This window comes from Balaenoptera borealis (genome assembly GCF_965194805.1).
Source record: "Balaenoptera borealis genome assembly, chromosome: 3".
Lineage (NCBI taxonomy): Eukaryota > Metazoa > Chordata > Mammalia > Artiodactyla > Balaenopteridae > Balaenoptera > Balaenoptera borealis.
This window is the reverse complement of record NC_138866.1, coordinates 32,599,179-32,618,189: the sequence shown is the minus strand read 5'-3', so window position 1 is coordinate 32,618,189 and position 19,011 is coordinate 32,599,179. Positions and strand designations below refer to the sequence as shown.

The 19,011-nt window shown below is 40.2% G+C and overlaps 1 protein-coding gene and 1 long non-coding RNA gene across 6 annotated transcripts in view; one reads left to right on the top strand and one right to left on the bottom strand.

Annotated features, from left to right (window-relative positions):
- Positions 1 to 19,011, bottom strand: part of DCAF5 (DDB1 and CUL4 associated factor 5) — a 105,702-nt gene that overhangs the window by 20,193 nt on the left and 66,498 nt on the right. For all 5 annotated transcript variants that reach the window (XM_082384382.1, XM_082384384.1, XM_082384385.1 and 2 more), the window contains exon 7: positions 6,143 to 6,209. In XM_082384382.1, coding sequence (XP_082240508.1) covers positions 6,143 to 6,209 — 67 coding nt within the window. The remainder of the gene's footprint in view (positions 1 to 6,142; positions 6,210 to 19,011) is intronic.
- Positions 6,217 to 17,590, top strand: LOC309625226. Its single transcript, XR_014242403.1, has 2 exons — positions 6,217 to 12,080; positions 12,473 to 17,590. It is a non-coding gene; the product is annotated as an uncharacterized lncRNA (long non-coding RNA).

Sequence of the window (19,011 nt, the reverse complement as noted above, 5' to 3'; positions counted from 1 at the left end):
TTCCAGGTAGGAAGTTTTACAGTGGGTATTAGGTCTTACATCTTGAAATGATTTCCTCCGCCCGCTAAGAAGCCCTATGTGAATTACTTAGCCAACTGGCTAATTCTGTGTTGTTTATATAATATATAAACTTCATCTCTTTGGAGTTTGTGTAGCAAAAAAATTTCTCCAGTGATTGTCAGTCTTTCTGAACAGGAGAGTCGAGAAGAAAAAGATGCTCTTGCTTTTGGCTCACACTGAGAAGCACACAGCAGGTATTCAATAAATGCAGACTGTGTGTCATCTGATTATGCCATTAAGGCATATAACAACAAGCCAGATTCCTCCCATAGCCTGCCTCAGTATCTTACTTTCAACTGGCATGAACAGAGAGAGCGAGCTCAGCCTTATTCCAGATTTGTTTAAGTCAAAATGGCAGTAGATTAGATGAGGAATTTCCTGACAGACTTTTCGTTATCTAAGCATTCAAAGCTAGAACTCAAGGCCACATTTAGCCCTTTTATGTTATGCTTGGCTTGTTGAACCTTTCTAAATGTTTTTAAAAACTATGAATTGCCAACATTTAAAAATAGAGAGCTTACATATAAGAACTTTCTAATCACTGGAGTTGCCCTGGGGCAACAAGCACCCTATCATGGGGGGCAACCTAGCAGAGGGTTTAAGTTATTCCTAAATAAAAGTGTACTTTAATATATGTAAGTTATAACTAAAAAAAAAATTATTGTGGGGATATGTATGTGAACAGAAAATTCTACAGACCACTGATCTGGGCTAAATACGTGCAGTATGTGAATGCCTCTGCTGGGATATCATGTTTTCATTTTTATTCATTTAAGAAATTTTATTTCATCAATGTTTATTCACTAATTTTTTTTTTCTTTTTTCATCAAGGGGTATAAAAAGGATACAGAAAACAGCATAAAAAGTATAGCTTAATGAAGTTTTTTAAGGTGAACACCTGTATAACCAACACCCAGGTCTCAAGAAATGGAATTTTTCCTGGCCATTCAGAGGCCTCTATGTGCTTCATTCCTATTATAACCCCTTCCCTCCCCTAAAGAAATCATTATCCTGACTTGTACATTAATCACTTCCCTGCTTTTTAAAATAATTTTATTCATCCAAGTATGCATTCCTAAATACTTTATTTATTCTTGGGTCACGCCGTGCAGCTTGTGGGATCTTAGTTACCTGACCAGGGATCGAACCTGGGCCTTTGGCAGTGAAAACTCGGAGTCCTAACCACTGGACTGCCAGGGAATTCCCTTCTAAATACTTTAGTTTTGCCTGTTTTTTGTTTTAATATCTTTTGGGTTTCTTATACAATAGATTTTCTCCTGTCCATCCTTCCTTTTCTCATCAAAATGTAAATACTTGTTGAAGAACACAGATCATTTGACCTATAGTTTCCGACAGTCTGGACTTCATGGATTGTATCCTCACAACGTAGTACAGGACACTCCTCTGTCCTCTGTGCTACCTGCAAACTGAAAGCTGGATCCTGAGGTCTGATTAGATTCAGGGTTGTTTTATTTTGCAAGACCCTAGGCACCATCGTGTTTCTTCATCAGGAGACTCTTAATGTCTAGTTGCCTTTCTTTTTGTGATGTGAACAGCTATAGATGCTCAATGTTTAGAGGCATTAATTCACTGAGGGCTGCTAAGTGATTATATTAAAATTCTATAATTTCTTTTTTCTAAAATGTCTTTTATTTTACCTATATTTTTGAAAGATATTTTCCCTGGATTCTAGGTTCCCTAGAATTCTAGGTTGGCAGGTTTTAATTCTTTAAGCACTTTAGAGATATCATTCTATTATATTCTGGCTTCCATAATTTGACCATCAATCTTATTGTTGCTTATTTACAGGTAATTTGTCCATTTTCTCAGACTGTTTTTGGGCTTTTTCTCATTATCTTTCATTTTCAATAGTTTGACATGATACGCCTAGGTGTGTTGTATTTATTCTACTTGTGGTTACTGAGTTTCTTGAATCTGAGAATTGGCATATTTCATTTGTTCTGGAAACTTTCAGCCATTATCTCTTCATATATTGCTCTGCTTCACTTTCTCTCTCTTATTCTTCTGGGATTTCAATTTCATATATGTTAGATCACCTGTGTCCCACTTGTCTCTTACACTCTGTTTTGCTTTTTCCATTCTCCATTCTCATCGTCCTTCAGTTTGAATGTCTTTTACTGACCTGTCTTCTATTCACCAAGCCTGTCCTTTCAAGGTTAAAGAAATCCAAAAAATTCTTGGTTTCAGACATATTTTTCAGTTCTACATGATTTTTTTTTCTAGGCAGATTCCAATTCTCTGTTGAAATTCTCCATCTTTTTATCCATTTTGTCCATCCCTCATTTCTACTGTATCACATTTACAATATTTCAAGTTCCTGACTGTTTGACTTCAATATTTAGATAATATTGTGGGTTGGCTTCTTTTGATTACTGACCACATTTTCATGTCTCATAATTTTTTATTGTATGCTGGACATTGAGGATAAAGAACCATGGAGATTGCTATGGACTGAACTGTGTCTCTTGCAAATTCATATGTTGAAGCCCCAACCCCCAATGTGACTATTTGGAGAGAGGGGCTTTAAGGAGATAATTAAGGTTAAACAAAGTCATAAGGGAAGGACTCTAATCCAATAAGACTGATGTCCTCATAAGAAGAGGAAGGGACACCAGCGATGTGTGTACACAGAGAAAAGGCCATGTGAGAACACAATGAGGAGGCAGTCATCTGCAAGCCAAAGGAGAGAGGCCTCAGGAGAAATCAAACTTGTCAGAACCTTGATCTTGGACATCTAGCCTCCAGAACTGTGAGAAAATATGTTTCTGGTGTTTACAGTCTGTGGGATTTTGTTATGGGAGCCCTAGCAAACTAATACAGAGACGAAGGCCGTTTCCTCCATATGGCATTTACCCATTCCACTCTTGAGAAAAGAAGGGGCTGATCACCCTCAATCAAATCAGAAGGAACCAGGTCAGCGCTGGGTTGAATAAGTCTACTTCTTCTTTTTTAAAAAATATTTATTTGAAAAAAAAAAATTTTGTTTATTTGGCTGCATTGGTTCTTAGCTGCGGCATGCGCGATCTTCGTTGCGGCATGTGGGATCTTTCATTGTGGCGCAAGGGCTTCTCTCTAGTTGTGGCACGGTGGCTCTTTAGTTGTGGCGCGTGGGCTTAGTTGCCCCGCGGCATGTGGGATCTTAGTTCCCTGACCAGGGACTGAACCCGCGTCCCCTGCATTGGAAGGCGGATTCTCAACCACTGGACCACCAGGGAAGTCCCAAGTCTCCTTCTGGTTTCAAATGTCTCAAAGGCAAGACCTGTAGGGTGCTTGTTGCAGATCTCTTCCACTAATGGAAGTTCGTGTCCTACTGACGTACCAGGAGATTGTAGGATATTACACTTGGCCTTTCTGGCCCAGCTCCATCCTCAAGTGTAGCCCTTTTGGGCTTTTGATGGAGAGCCTGTCAAACCTCTGTTCTCTGCTCTGAACATTCTGTTCTCTGGAGGTTTTAATCTTACCTCTTTATCATCCTTTCCCAAGTAGGTTCAAAATGCCCTGTGGAGCAGGACCCTCCCACTAGGGGAACTTTGTCTCCTAAGCACTGTATACTGTGGGCATTTCATTCTGCTTTCCAGCCTAGCCCCCTAGCTCCTAGGGCAACCCCAGCACCCAGCAAATGTCCTATAGGGAAGACTGGTCATGTGTTTGAGGTTCCTCTAGAATCCAGCCTATCCTATCAACGCATGTGGCCATCAAAAACTCTGATTTCTTTTGACCCTGGTAGAGTCTGTCCATGGCAGCCCAAACTACAGCCTGGGCACAGATGCCCTCAGGAAAGAACACGGCCAGCACCTTCTGCTCAGTTAGGAAGGGCTCTTCCTTCTTCTGAACTTCAGTTCTCCTCACACACTTTGTAACCACAGCTCTCTGACATCTTTAAAAATATGGCTTTTGTAATTTGACTTTTGTACTTATTGCAATGGGAGCTACCTGCTGCATCCGACGTGGAATCTGACATCTAACAATTTATTTTTTAATAGAAATTTTACATCATTCCTTTTTCCTCCTTGAAATAATATTTCTACTTTACCTACCTCCCCCCAGATTTCAACCTAATATATTTTAATGAAAATCTATCATAGTTTCACCAATAAAAATATAATTACAAGTTTAAAATTTTCTTTATTTACTGTGACTGTAAGGCTCTAAGTGTTAACATTTTTGTATTGGATTTGAGTTACCATTACAATACTTACTGGAACACAACTGATCAAAACAGATATACTTTTAATGTTTTATAAAAACCAATTATTATAAAAAGGAGAAATTTATTGTAAGTGCATAAGAAGATAAGGTAGAAGATGGTGGAGGGTTGGGTTATAGTCCTATGATTAAAGGATACTTCAGCTTTTTTGGCACCTTAGAGGTTTTTACATCTTAAGGGCAATGCACCATGCCAAGGTTCAAGTGGCCAGAAATTTCTGGAGTACTTCCGATTTTCTGGTGTTTTTTGTTTGTCTGCTTGTTTGTTTGTTTTTCTGTAAAGTGGGGGAAGGACAAAGGGAAAAGGGGAGGTGGGAAAGGACAATACATATGGAAGTTGAGAATCTAGAAATGGATTCCTTTAAACCAGCCGTGCCTATACAATCCTTGGAAGGTCCAGGCACCTATTTCCCAGTTTTGATACTGGAATCCTAAATCAGCTATGAGGGTCCCTGCCAACCCAGAGATTGCATACCCATCTACACATAAAGACAGCCTAACAGTGGCCTGTACCCTAAGTCAGCACAGAAATCAGCAGGAGGTGAAAAAAATCTATAATACTACTGTTAATTCTTCCCCCTTCTCTCAATACAAACATGAAAAAGATTCCAGAGAACAGTCCTGGGGGAGGGGATGATCCACTTTCTGTTTTAAAAGCCACATTGACTTAATAATGAAAAGCTTTTCAAGATCAGGTAAAAGATACAATTAAGCCCAAAGATTATTTCTCAGCTAATCAATCTAGGACTTACGGGGGTGGGAGACTTAATACAGAACTAACCCTAGTGCTGGAACATCACTTTTTGTTCAGATAGACTGTTGCTGTCCCATCTGGTTGTGCTTCAAAGGTAAGATGCTTCACTCATGCTTTCCAAATTCCAGAAGGGGAAAAAGACCTTTTGCAACTTGTTTAGTAACCAGACCACAGCAACAGGATAGTTTCCAAAAGTAAGCCTCAACAAGTTTTGAAAGGCAGATGTTAGGTAACAATATTGTGAATTCAGCAATAGGCAAGCCAACAACTTTCCTAAACTCTGAGCACTAGACACATTTTGTGTAATATGATCAGCACAGTCCTCTATTACTTTCCTGATGGCCACTTTCCAGTTTGATGCCATGTATCACCTGGAGCAGATGGCTGTATTGAGCTGTCCTGAGAACAAAAAATAGACATTTTTCTACCAGTAGGAAGCAACCAGCGTAACACTCATCTGAGCACGTGAAGACACTATTATCAAGAATGAAGAACGGTCTGTGCTGCCTGAAAGCTCAGATGGCCTAGATCCAAATTTATGGAAAGCAGCAGGCTCTTTTTCAGAATACATCTAGAGCAAAAGCAGAAATATTTCTTCCTAATTTCTCTCATGTCTGGGGTTAGCCAAACTCCAGGGAATACATCTGTCCATCAACAAAGAAAGTTTCCCTTTACCTAACATCACCAGGGAGGCTAAAAGAAAGGCAGAGGCCCTAACAACTGTTTGTAGAGTAATAAGCAGGAATGTGCACATGAATAATAAAGGAAAAGCATGTAAAAAGCAAGGTAATAATACTCCAAGTGTGAAACAGGAGAGAGGGAAATGGACATAAAGGAGATCTATGAAGTCTAAAGAAAAGTTCTTAGGAGGAAAAAAATCTGAGCATGATTATGTCAGATAAGGGTATGCATGAAGGTTATAGCTAAATCTGGCTTCTAATTTTTATTTCAAAATTTACTTTGGTCACTTTCCAAAAAATTTTTTGTATTAAAAGAGAAATATCTTCCTCTACTGCTACAGATCTGCCCTTTCAGGGCACAGCATGCAGGAGGTCAATAGAGCCAATGTTAGCAGCAGGTTCATACTTGGGATACACTCACCTGCTTCTGGATCTGCAGGAATTCTCCACATGTACAGGTTGAAGTCATCAGAGCCTGAAAGGATATACTGTTGGGACAAAAAAAAAAATCTATTTATTACTTATGTATTGATTGATAATCTATCTACCTATCTATCTATACAGAAAAAGGTTTTTAAAAAATAAACAAGATAAATGTACATATATTCACTCGTAAGGCACCACACAGCAAACACTCTCTTAAAAGTATTTGCAAATCAAAAGGCTAATTGGCTAAAACTTGGCAACAACCAACCAACCTGATTTAAAAATGGGCAAAGGACTTGAACAGACATTTCTCCAAAGAAAATATACAAATGGCCAATAATGTGAAAAGATGCTTAACATCACTGATCATTATGGCAATGAAAATGAAAACCACAATGCGGTACCACTTCACACCCATTAGGATGGCGATTACCAAAAGCAAACAAACAGAAAACAAGTGTTGGTGAGGAGGTGGAGAAGTTGGCACCCACTGCGCATTGCTGGTGGGACTGCATAATGGTGCAGCCACTGTGGAACACAGTATGGAGGTTCTTCAAAAAGTTAAACATAGAACTACCATATAACCCAGAAATTCTACTCCTAGGTATATATCAAAGAATTGAAAGCAGGGACTAGAGATATCTGTACACCAATGTTCAGAGAAGAAGGCTCACAACAGCCAAACAACCTAAATGTCCATCAATGGATGAACAGATAAACAAAATGTGGTATATATCCATACAATGGAATACTATTTAGCATTAAAAAGGAAATTCTGACACATGCTACAACATGGGTAAAACTTGAAGACATTATGCTAAGTGAAATAAGCCATATACAAAAAGACAAATGTTATATGATTCAACTTACATGAGGAACCAAGAGTAGTCAAATTCATAGAGACAGAAAGCAGAATGGTAGTTGCTAAGGACTGGGGGGAAGGGAGAAATGGGCAGCTACTGTTCAACGAGTATAGAGTTTCACTTTGGGAAGAAGAAAAAGTTCTGGAGATGGACAGTTGTGATAGTTACACAACAATGTGAATGTACTTAATGCCACGAAGCTGTACACTTTAAAATGGTTTTAGTGGTAAGTTTAATGTTATGTATATTTTACCACAATTGTTCAAAAAAATTCTTTTGAATTTTTGAATTTTATTTTATTTTTTTATACAGCAGGTTCTTATTATTCATTTTATACATATTAGTGTATATATGTCAATCCCAGTCTCCCAATTCACCACACCACCAGCCTGCCACTTTCTCCCCTTGGTGTCCATACGTTTGTTCTCTACATCTGTGTCTCAATTTCTGCCCTGCAAACCGGTTCAACTGTATCATTTTTCTAGGTTCCACATATGTGTTAATATACGATATTTGTTTTTCTCTTTCTGACTTACTTCACTCTGTATGACAGTCTCTAGATCCATCCACATCTCTACAAATGACCCAATTTCCTTCCTTTTTATGGCTGAGTAATATTCCACTGTATATATGTACCACAACTTCTTTATCCATTGGTCTGTTGATGGGCATTTAGGTTGCTTCCATGACCTGGCTACTGTAAATAGTGCTGCAATGAACACTGGGGTGTATGTGTCTTTTTGAATTATGGGTTTCTCTGGGTATATGCCCAGTAGTGGGATTGCTAGGTCATATGGTAATTCTATTTTTAGTTTTTTAAGGAACCTCCATACTGTTCTCCATAGTGGCTGTAACAATTTACATTCCTACCAACAGTGGAAGACAGTTCCCTTTTCTCCACACCCTCTCCAGCATTTGTTGTTTGTAGTATTTCTGATGATACCCATTCGAACTGGTGTGAGGTGATACCTCATTGTAGTTTTGATCTCCATTTCTCTAATAATTAGTGATGTTGAACAGCTTTTCATGTGCTTCTTGGCCATCTGTATGTCTTCTTTGGAGAAATGTCTATTTAGGTCTTCTGCCCATTTTTCGATTGGGTTGTTTGTTTTTCGAATATTGAGCTGCATATATATTTTGGAGATTAATCCTTTGTCCATTGATTCTTTTGCAAATATTTTCTCCCATTCTGAGGGTAGTCTTTTCGTCTTGTTTGTAGTTTCCTTTGCTGTGCAAAAGCTTTTAAGTTTCGTTAGGTCCCATTTGTTTATTTTTGTTTTTATTTCCATTACTCTAGGAGGTGGATCAAAAAAGATCTTGCTGTGATTTATCTCAAAGAGTGTTCTTCCTATGTTTTCCTCTAAGAGTTTTATAGTGTCCGGTCTTATATTTAGGTCTCTAATCCATTTTGAACTTATTTTTGTGTATGGTGTTAGGGAGTGTTCTAATTTCATTCTTTTACATGTAGCTGTCCAGTTTTCCCAGCACCACTTATTGAAGAGACTGTCTTTTCTCCAGTGTATATCCTTGCCTCCTCTGTGATAGATTAGTTGACCACAGGTGCGTGGGTTTATCTCTGGGCTTTCTATCCTGTTCCATTGATCTATATTTCTGTTTTTGTGCCAGTACCATATTGTCTTGATTACTGTAGCTTTGTAGTATAGTCTGAAGTCAGGGAGTCTGATTCCTCCAGCTCCGTTGTTTTCCCTCAAGATTGCTTTGGCCATTCGGGGTCTTTTGTGTCTCCATACAAATTTTAAGATTTTTTGTTCTAGTTCTGTAAAAAATGCCATTGGTAATTAGACAGGGATTGCACTGAATCTGTAGATTGCTATGGGTAGTATTGTCATTTTCACAATATTGATTCTTCCAATCCAGGAACATGGCATATCTCCCCATCTGTTTGTATCATCTTTAATTTCTTTCATCAGTGTCTTACAGTTTTCTGCATACAGGTCTTTTGTCTCCCTAGGTAGGTTTATTCCTAGGTATTTTATTCTTTTTGTTGCAATGGTAAATGGGAGTGTTTCCTTAATTTCTCTTCCAGATTTTTCATCATTAGTGTATAAGAATGCAAGAGATTTCTGTGCATTAATTTTGTATCCTGCTACTTTACCAAGTTCATTGATTAGCTCTAGTAGTTTTCTGGTGGCATCTTTAGGATTCTCTATGTATAGTACCACATCATCTGCCAACACTGACAGTTTTACTTCTTCTTTTCCAATTTGTATTCCTTTTATTTCTTTTTCTTCTCTGATTGCCGTGGCTAGGACTTCCAAAACTATGCTGAATAATAGTGGTGAGAGTGGACATCCTTGTCTTCTTCCTGATCTTAGAGGAAATGCTTTCAGTTTTTCACCATTGAGAATGATGTTTGCTGCAGGTTTGTCATATATGGCCTTTATTATGTTGAGGGAGGTTCCCTCTATGCCCACTTTCTGGAGAGTTTTTATCATAACTGGGTGTTGAATTTTGTCAAATGCTTTTTCTGCATCTATTGAGATGATCATATGGTTTTCCTTCTTCAATTTGTTAATATGGTGCATCACTTTGGTTGATTTGCATATGTTGAAGAATCCTTGCATCCCTGGGATAAATAAATCCCACTTGATCATGGTGTATGATCCTTTTAATGTGTTGTTGGATTCTGTTTGCTGAGGATTGTTGCGTCTATATTCATCAGTGATATTGGTCTGTAATTATCTTTTTCTGTAGTATCTTTGTCTGGTTTTGGTATCAGGGTGATGGTGGCCTCACAGAATGAGTTTGGGAGTGTTCCTTCCTCTGCAATGTTTTGGAAGAGTTTGAGAAGGATGGGTGTCAGCTCTTCTCTAAATGCTTGACAGAATTCACCTGTGAAGCCATCTGGTCCTGGACTTTTGTTTGTTGGAAGATTTTTAATCACAGTTTCAATTTCATTACTTGTGATTGATCTGTTCGTATTTTCTATTTCTTCCTGGTTCAGTCTTGGAAGGTTATACCTTTCTAAGAATTTGTCCATTTCTTCCAGATTGTCCATTTTATTGGCATAGAGTTGCTTGCAGTAGTCTCTTAGGATGCTTTGTATTTCTGCGGTGTCTGTTGTAACTTCTCCTTTTTCATTTCTAACTTTATTGATTTGAGTACTCTCCCTCTTTTTCTTGATGAGTCTGGCTAATGGTTTATCAATTTTGTTTATCTTCTCAAAGAACCAGCTTTTAGTTTTATTGATCTTTGCTACTGTTTTCTTTGTTTCTATTTCATTTATTTCTGCTCTGATCTTTATGATTTCTTTCCTTCTACTAACTTTGGGTTTTGTTTGTTCTTCTTTCTCTTGTTCCTTTAGGTGTAAGGTTAGATTGTTTGAGATTTTTCTTGTTTCTTGAGGCTTGTATTGCTATAAACTTCCCTCTTAGAACTGCTTTTGCTGCATCCCATAGGTTTTGGATCATCTTGTTTTCATTGTCATTTGTCTCTAGGTATTTTTTGATTTCCTCTTTGATTTCTTCAGTGATCTCTTGGTTATTTAGTAACGTGCTGTTTAGCCTCCATGTGTTTGTGTTTTGTACATTATTTTCCCCTGCAATTGATTTCTAATCTCATAGCGTTGTGGTCAGAAAAAATGCTTGATATGATTTCAATTTTGTTAAATTTACTGAGGCTTGATTTGTGACCCAAGATGTGATCTATCCTGGAGAATGTTCCGTGCGTGCTTGAGAAGAAATGTAATCTGCTGTTTATGGATGGAATGTGCTATAAATATCAATTAAATCTATCTGGTCTATTGTATCATTTAAAGCTTGTGTTTCCTTATTAATTTTCTGTTTGCACGATCTGTCCATTGGTTTAAGTAAGGTGTTAAAGTCCCCCACTATTATTGTGTTACTGTCAATTTCCTCTTTTACAGCTGTTAGCAGTTGCCTTATGTATTGAGGTGCTCCTATGTTGGATACATACAGATTTATAATTGTTATATCTTCTTCTTGGATTGATCCCTTGATCATTATGTAGTGTCCTTCCTTGTCTCTTGTAACAGTCTTTATTTTAAAGTCTGTTTTATCTGATATGAGTATTGCTACTCCAGCCTTCTTTTCATTTCCATTTGCATGGAATATCTTTTTCCATCTCCTCACTTTCAGTCTATATGTGTTCCTAGGTCTGAAGTGGGTCTCTTGTGGATAGCATATATATGGGTCTTGTTTTTGTATCCATTCAGCGAGCCTGTCTTTTGGTTGGAGCATTTAATCCATTCACGTTTAAGTTAATTATCGATATTATGTTCCTATTACCGTTTTCTTAATTGTTATGGGTTGGTTTTTGTAGGTCCTTTTCTTCTCTTGTGTTTCCCACTTAGAGAAGTTCCTTTAGCATTTGTTGTAGAGCTGGTTTGGTGGTGCTGGATTCTCTTAGCTTTTGCTTGCCTGTGAAGCTTTTGATTTCTCCATTGAATCTGAATGAGATCCTTGCCGGGTAGAGTAATCTTGGTTGTAGGTTCTTCCCTTTCATCAGCTTAAATATGCCATGCCACTCCCTTCTGGGTTGTAGAGTTTCTGCTGAGAAATCAGCTGTTAACCTTATGAGAGTTCCCTTGTATGTTATTTGTCGTTTTTCCCTTGTTGATTTCAATAATTTTTCTTTGTCTTTAACTTTTGCCAATTTGATTACTATGTGTCTCGGTGTGTTTCTCCTTGGGTTTACCCTGCCTGGGAGTCTCTGCGCTTCCTGGACTTGGGTGGCTATTTCCTTTCCTATGTTAGGGAAGTTTTCTACTATAATCTCTTCAAATATTTTCTCGGGTCCTTTCTCTCTCTCTTCTCCTTCTGGGACCCCTATAATGTGAATGTTGTTGCGTTTAATGTTGTCCCAGAGGTCTCTTAGGCTGTCTTCATTTCTTTTCATTCTTTTTTCTTTATTCTGTTTCGCAGCAGTGAATTCCACCATTCTGTCTTCCAGGTCACTTATCCGTTCTTCTGCCTCAGTTATTCTGCTATTGATTCCTTCTAGTGTAGTTTTCATTTCAGTTATTGTATTGTTCATCTCTGTTTGTTTGTTCTTTAATTCTTCTAGGTGTTTGTTGTTTAATTCTTCTAGGTCTTTTTTTTTTTTTTTTTTTTTTAATTTCTTGGAGGGTTTGTCATTCTTTTTTTTTTAGAAATTCACGTTCTTTTATTTATTTATTTATTTATTTATTTATTTATTTATTTATTTATTTTTGGCTGTGTTGAGTCTTCGTTTCTGTGCGAGGGCTTTCTCTAGTTGCGGCAAGTGGGGACCACTCTTCATCGCGGTGCGCGGGCCTCTCACCATCGCGGCCTCTCTTGTTGCGGAGCACAGGCTCCAGACGCGCAGGCTCAGTAATTGTGGCTCACGGGCCCAGTTGCTCCGTGGCATGTGGGATCTTCCCAGACCAGGGCTCGAACCCGTGTCCCCTGCATTGGCAGGCAGATTCTCAACCACTGCGCCACCAGGGAAGCCCCTTCTAGGTCTTTGTTAAATATTTCTTGCATCTTCTCAATCTTTGCCTCCATTCTTTTTCCGAGGTCCTGGATCATCTTCACTATCATTATTCTGAATTCTTTTTCTGGAGGGTTGCCTATCTCCACTTCATTTATAATTGTTTTTCTGGGGTTTTATCTTGTTTCTTCATCTGGTACATAGTCCTCTGCCTTTTCATCTTGTCTATCTTTCTGTGGATGTGGTTTTTGTTCCGCAGACTGCAGGACTGTAGTTCTTCTTGCTTCTGCTCTCTGCCCTGTGGTGGATGAGGCTATCTAAGAGGCTTGTGCAGGTTTCCTGATGGGAGGGACTGGTGGTGGGTAGAGCTGGCTGTTGCTCTGGTGGACAGAGCTCAGTAAAACTTTAATCCACTTGTCTGCTGATGGGTGGGGCTGGGTTCCCTCCCTGTTGGTTGTTTGGCCTGAGGCGACCCAACACTGAAGCCTACCTGGGCTCTTTGGTGGGGCTAATGGTGAACTCTGGGAGGGCTCACGCCAAGGAGTACTTCCCAGAACTTCTGCTGCCAGTGTCCCTGTCCTCACAATGAGACACAGCCACACCCCGCCTCTGCAGGAGACCCTCCAACACTAGCAGGCAGGTCTGGTTCAGTCTCCTACGGGGTCACTGCTCCTTCCCCTGGGTCCTGATGCGCACACTACTTTGTGTGTGCCCTCCAAGAGTGGAGTCTCTGTTTCCCCCAGTCCTGTCGAAGTCCTGCAATCAAATCCCGCTAGCCTTCAAAGTCTGATTGTCTAGAAATTCCTCCTCCTGTTGCCGGACCCCCAGGTTGGGAAGCCTGACGTGGGGCTCAGAACCTTCACTCCAGTGGGTGGACTTCTGTGGTATAAGTGTTCTCCAGTTTGTGAGTCACCCACCCGCAGTTATGGGATTTGATTTTATTGTGATTGCGCCCCTCCTACCGTCTCATTGTGGCTTTTCCTTTGTCCTTGGATGTGGGGTATCTTTTCTGGTGAGTTTCAGTGTCTTCTAGTTGATGACTGTTCAGCAGTTATTTGTGATTCTGTTTTTCTCGCAAGAGGGAGTGAGAGCACGTCTTTCTACTCTGCCATCTTGAACCAATCTCTCAAAAATTTTTTTTAAATTTAGGAGCTTCCCAGAGATCTTTTATGCAAGCCCAAGCACCCTGAACTTCCCTGTTGTCATCTACATCTTTGAGCAGGAAGCCATTGCCAACCCAGCTATGAGTTAATGCCAGAGACATAAGCAATCCCCTTTTATAAGGCAGCTTCAAACTGCCTGATCTCAGAAAGAGAGGACACTAAGCCAGATCTGTTTTAATTAGGACTCATAAGAGCACTGTCTAATAGCAACCAGTGAGCAATTCTGAGAGTTCATTTATTTCCAAAGATTAACAAAAGTGCTTTGCTTTAAGTTTAGGTCAGCATTACTTCCTGCCGTTTGGTCCCATCTGCTTATTCCCCTAGAAAAATAAAGGCCTACAGTTTTCTAAAGAAAATTTCTGACTTAAAAATGACACTGCGAACATCCAAAAAGTGTAAGTCCAACATATACACAACCTCATGCCTAATGAATACATTACTAAATACTTCGTAATCATTAAAAATCAATTTACCAGTCTTCAAAACACTAGTAATAACATGAGAAAGGAGGGAAAGAAACTCATGTTCAAAGATGAAGAAAATGCTATCCACAGGGGCTAGGTGATTTGGCTCAGGGCACAGTTGAAAAAGAAGTGGGTTCAGTTTCCTCATCTGGTTGCTCGTTGTTATGGTCTGAATGTTTGTGTCCCCCCAAATTCACATGTTCAAATCCTAATGCCCAATGTGATATTAGGAGGTGGGGCCTTTGGGAGGTGATTGGGCCTTAAGGGTGGAGCCCTCATAAATGGGATTAGCACTCCTGTAAAAGAGACCCGGCAGAGCTCCCTAGGCCCTTCCACCATGTGAGGAAACAGTGAGAAGTCAGCAGGCTGCAACCAGGAAGACGGCCTTCACCAGAACCCAATCAGGTTGGCACCCTGATCTTGGACTTCCAGCCTCCACAACGTGAGAAAGAAATTACTGACATTATAAGCCACCCAGTCCACGGTATTTTGTTGTGGCAGCCATAACAGACTAAGATACCCTCTGAGGCTCATTTAGTTCTAAGATTCTATGATTACTCTGTGAAGGAATGATGGAAGCCAGATCAGAGCTGAAAGTCCCTAAACTGCTGGCTCACGGTTGCTTGACGAGTCACTACATAAGTATGTTGAAAATAAGGAAACTCAAAGTCTAATTATGTTACACTTCAACTTAAAAGTTTCCTCAACAACAGAAACCAAAGACCTCAGGATTTTAAAAATGGGCAAAGTACCTGAACAGACATCTTCCAACGAAGAAATGTATAATGGCCATATACAAATGGCCAACAAGCACACAAAAAGATGCTCAACATCACTAATCATTAGGGAAATTAATATCAAAACCACAAGGAGATACCACCTCACACTCATTAGGATGGTTACTATCAAAAAAACGGAAAATAGTTCCTCAAAAAATTAAAAGTAAAGTCACTATATGATTCATCAATTCCACCTCTGGGTTTATAGCTAAAAGAACTGAATGCAGGATCTCTTAGAGATATGTATATAACAATGTTCATAGCAGCTTTATTCACAACAGCCAAAGAGGGAAGCAACCCAAGTGTCCATCAAGAGATGAATGTATAAACAAAACGTGGTGCATACACACGATGGAATATTATTCAGATTTTTAAAGGAAGGAAATTCTGACACAAGCTACAACATGGATGAATCTTGAACATTATGAGAAGTGAAATAAGCCAGTTACAAAAAGACAAATACTGTATGATTCCACTTATGAGGTTCCTAGAGTAAGTGAGTAGTCAAATTCATAAAGACAAAGTGGAATGGTGGTTACCAAGAGCTGGGGGCAGGGGAGGGAGGGGAGTTAGTGTTTAATGGGTACAGAGTTTCAGTTTTGCAAGATGAAAAACTTTTGGAGATAGATGCTCCTGATGGTTACACAACAATGTTAATGTACTTATCACTACAATATACTTAAATATTTTTCCCTTAAAAATAGAAGAAAAAAAGAAAAGATGAACCCTCATTGTCTTGACTTAGGGTCCATCCAGTAACTCCCTGCAGTTTATGACACTACCTTGTTTGAAGTTAGGAAGTTGGAATTCAGGAGCCCAAAGGCTTTTCTCTCACAGCCTGTTTGGCAAAACTACCTACTATCAATAGTTAGGGGGAAAAATTCATTAATCACACACGAACCGAGCACTTATATGCCAGGCACTCTGGTGTTTACAAAGATATATAAGGTAGTACCTGGGTTCTCAAGGAGCTTAAACCAAGTAGAAAATATACATGTAGGTACACAGCTACCCTGCCATGAAGTCGAGATCACTAGGTGCCATTATGAGAAATAAGGTGCCTGCTGATTCACAAAAGTCAAGGCAAGACAGATTTGAGCCCTGAGCCACCCATAGGTAAAGATGTGGTAGAAAAAGGCAAAGGAAAGAGGAAAGATAAAGCTATGGTGCTCATGTAGTCTACTGTTTTAACAGAAACAGGAAGCACGGTAACTCACTCTTTCATACCCTGCTCATGTCCCTCAGGCCTTACTGCTTAGTGTACCTGATCTCCAACTGCCAGTATCCATATCTCTTTGCCTAAGGGCTTCTCGAAAGCTCAGGAGGCTGCAGGGTACTCTAGGGAATGAACACTCCCTGAGAGCAGGCTCCAGCAATGACTCATATCCCAGCTGCCTAGATCCCAGGTAGAATAACCCTGAAGTGTGTGTTCTATACCCTTTCCCCTCAGAATCAAACTCCAATTGCCCACAGTTGTAGTTGGCTCACTGAATCATCCTTCTTTTCCCTATCTCACTTTTCCACTCCTCTGATATTTACTGCATTTCCAAATAAATTACTTGCACCTGAAACCTGAACCCAAATTAAGACACATGGGGGAGGGAACACAAAAGAACTGTCACTAATAATTTATATATAAAACATATTTATTACTCAACAGCTCCTCATTTCATGCTCTGTGTTTAAAAGAGGCTATAAAACTTCATATAGAGAACTCCTGTTACCCTGTGCACACCCCTCCCCAATATCTTCCCCAAACTAAACAAATGAAAAATAAATATTTAAAAAGAGCGAACCAAGGCTGGGCTTATCAGAGGTTTTACTATTTCATTGCAAAGGATCAGTGCTTTCCCATTTGCTCAACTATTCACCAGGGAAAGCCATGAAAAGGTAAAAGGGGACTCCCAGACAGAAAGCTGACGCACAAGGCTGCCTTAGAAGGAAGAAAACTCCCACAGAGTTGAGGCCTCTTGGATTTAGTATGACAGCTCCAGAAATAGGTGGAAAATGAGTACAATGTACAGGCTTCCTCTCAGGGACAAGGGCAACTCCTGACCCCTTTCTTCCTCTTGCAGCCACCACAAGGGAACAGCTCAGGATAATTTCCAAGGAGGGGGTCTCGACCCACTGCCGGCTAGTCAGACTGTTTAACTGTTCACACACACCGGAATCACAAAACTGCCCTGAGGAATTCATTTATGGCATTTCTTGGTTGTCTGCTGGGCCCCTTCCAACATTAAAAGTTGGCTGCCTAGGATACCGCTGAGAGAGTGAAATAAAAATGAGTTCATCCATTTATTCATTAAACAAGTATTTACTGAATGTCTACTATGTCTACAGTGTTGGGCACTGTCCCAGGGAAAGGACTGATCAAAAAGACCCTGTCCCTACCTTCATGTGACTTACATTTCATTGGGTGGGGAGAGGAAAAGAATTTTATGCATATATAATGTGAGTGAAGAGTAAGTAGGGGAAAAAAAGTTAAAAAGAATATATGTATGTAATGTGTCCAGTGGTGGTGTTACAGAGAAAAATTAAACAGCAGGTTAGGGCATGTAGGGAGTGCTGGGGGTGGTTGGTTTCATTTTATACAGGGTAGTCACAGAAGGCCTCTCTGATAATATGGCATTTTGAGCATAGCCCTGAAGGAAATGAGGGAGCAAGTTATATGGCTATCTGGGAGAAGAACAGAAGAATATTCTAGGAGAAGGGACAGAGCTCTGGGCTATTTTAAAATACAAGGTAGGGGCGGTCCATTGGTTAAGACTCCGTGCTTCCACTGCAGGGGGCACGGGTTTGATCCCTGGTTGGGGAACTGAGGATCTTGCATGCGCGTGGCAGCAGCAAACAAACAAACAAATAACACCACCAACAAAAAAACCACAAGGTAGCCAAAGGAGCTCTTTTTCTTTTCTTTTTTCTTTTCTCTTTTCCCTCCCTCCATCCCTCCCTTCCTCTCTTTCCTTCTTCCTTTATCTCTCTTTCTTTCTCTCCCTCCTCCCCTCCCTTCCCTTTCTTTCTTTTTAAACCTTTGCAGAAATAAACATCATTTCAAGTGGACTGAGTCCAGAGATACATTTAACATCATCAGAGCAGCTGGAAAGATTCCTCTCCTCCCAGGTTGAAGGAGGCTGAAGCCTCTGACTGAGGGGTGAGTGATAAATTAAAAACTCACTTCAGGGGGCTTCCCTGGCAGTACAGTGGTTAAGAATCCGCCTGCCAATGCAGGGGACAAGGGTTCGAGCCCTGGTCCAGGAAGATCCCACATGCCGCAAAGCAACGAAGCCCGTGCGCCACAACTACTGAGACTGCGCTCTAGAGCCCACAAGTCACAACTACTGAAGCCGGCGTGCCTAGAGCCCGTGTTCCTCAACAAGAGAAGCCATCACAATGAGAAGCCCGCGCACCGCCAACGAAGAGTAGCCCCCGCTCGCGCAACCAGAGAAAGCCCACGCGCAGCAACGAAGACCCAACGCAGCCAAAAGTAAAATATAAATAAAATAATTAAAAAAAAAACCAACTCACTTCACATGAGTGTTTCACCTTGTATCCTAACAGAGATAGATAGGGCAGGGCTCCGAATGAGAAAGAATGTTTTAGGGAGTCCATTATCTAGGCAATAGAAGCCCCACGTCCCCAAATGCTTTGAGGTATGGGGGATAGGACAAGGTAGGAGACCCACAGCCTACTTCAGATCAGAGAGTGGAAGACATACTTAATTTTAACTTGGCTTTGTGGGTAAGATGGGTGATACCAATGCAAAAATGAGCATAAGTTGTTGTGTGGATCCACACCATCCACAATCCTTCCCAGCTGGCCACAAAGGTTAAAGGTTGGCTACACTCTAACCCCACCTCTCACTGTTCATTCATTCCGTAGCCCAAGAGGGCAGCCTGTTTACTGATCTTGATGCAGCCCAGTCATCTTAAGTAGAGCTAACCTGCGGCCAGTGCATTTTATCTAATCCACTGTCAGTATGGAGATATTAACTTGTTCAAGCACAGGGACAGAGCAACAACTGCTTCTCTTAATAGATTTCAAGGAACCACCACCATGATCACCACCACCAACAACAACCAAAAAGAAAAAAAACCATATTAGCACCCTGTCACTATCTCATTTGCCCACATGTCCTCTGTCAATCTATTAACCTTTAGAGAAA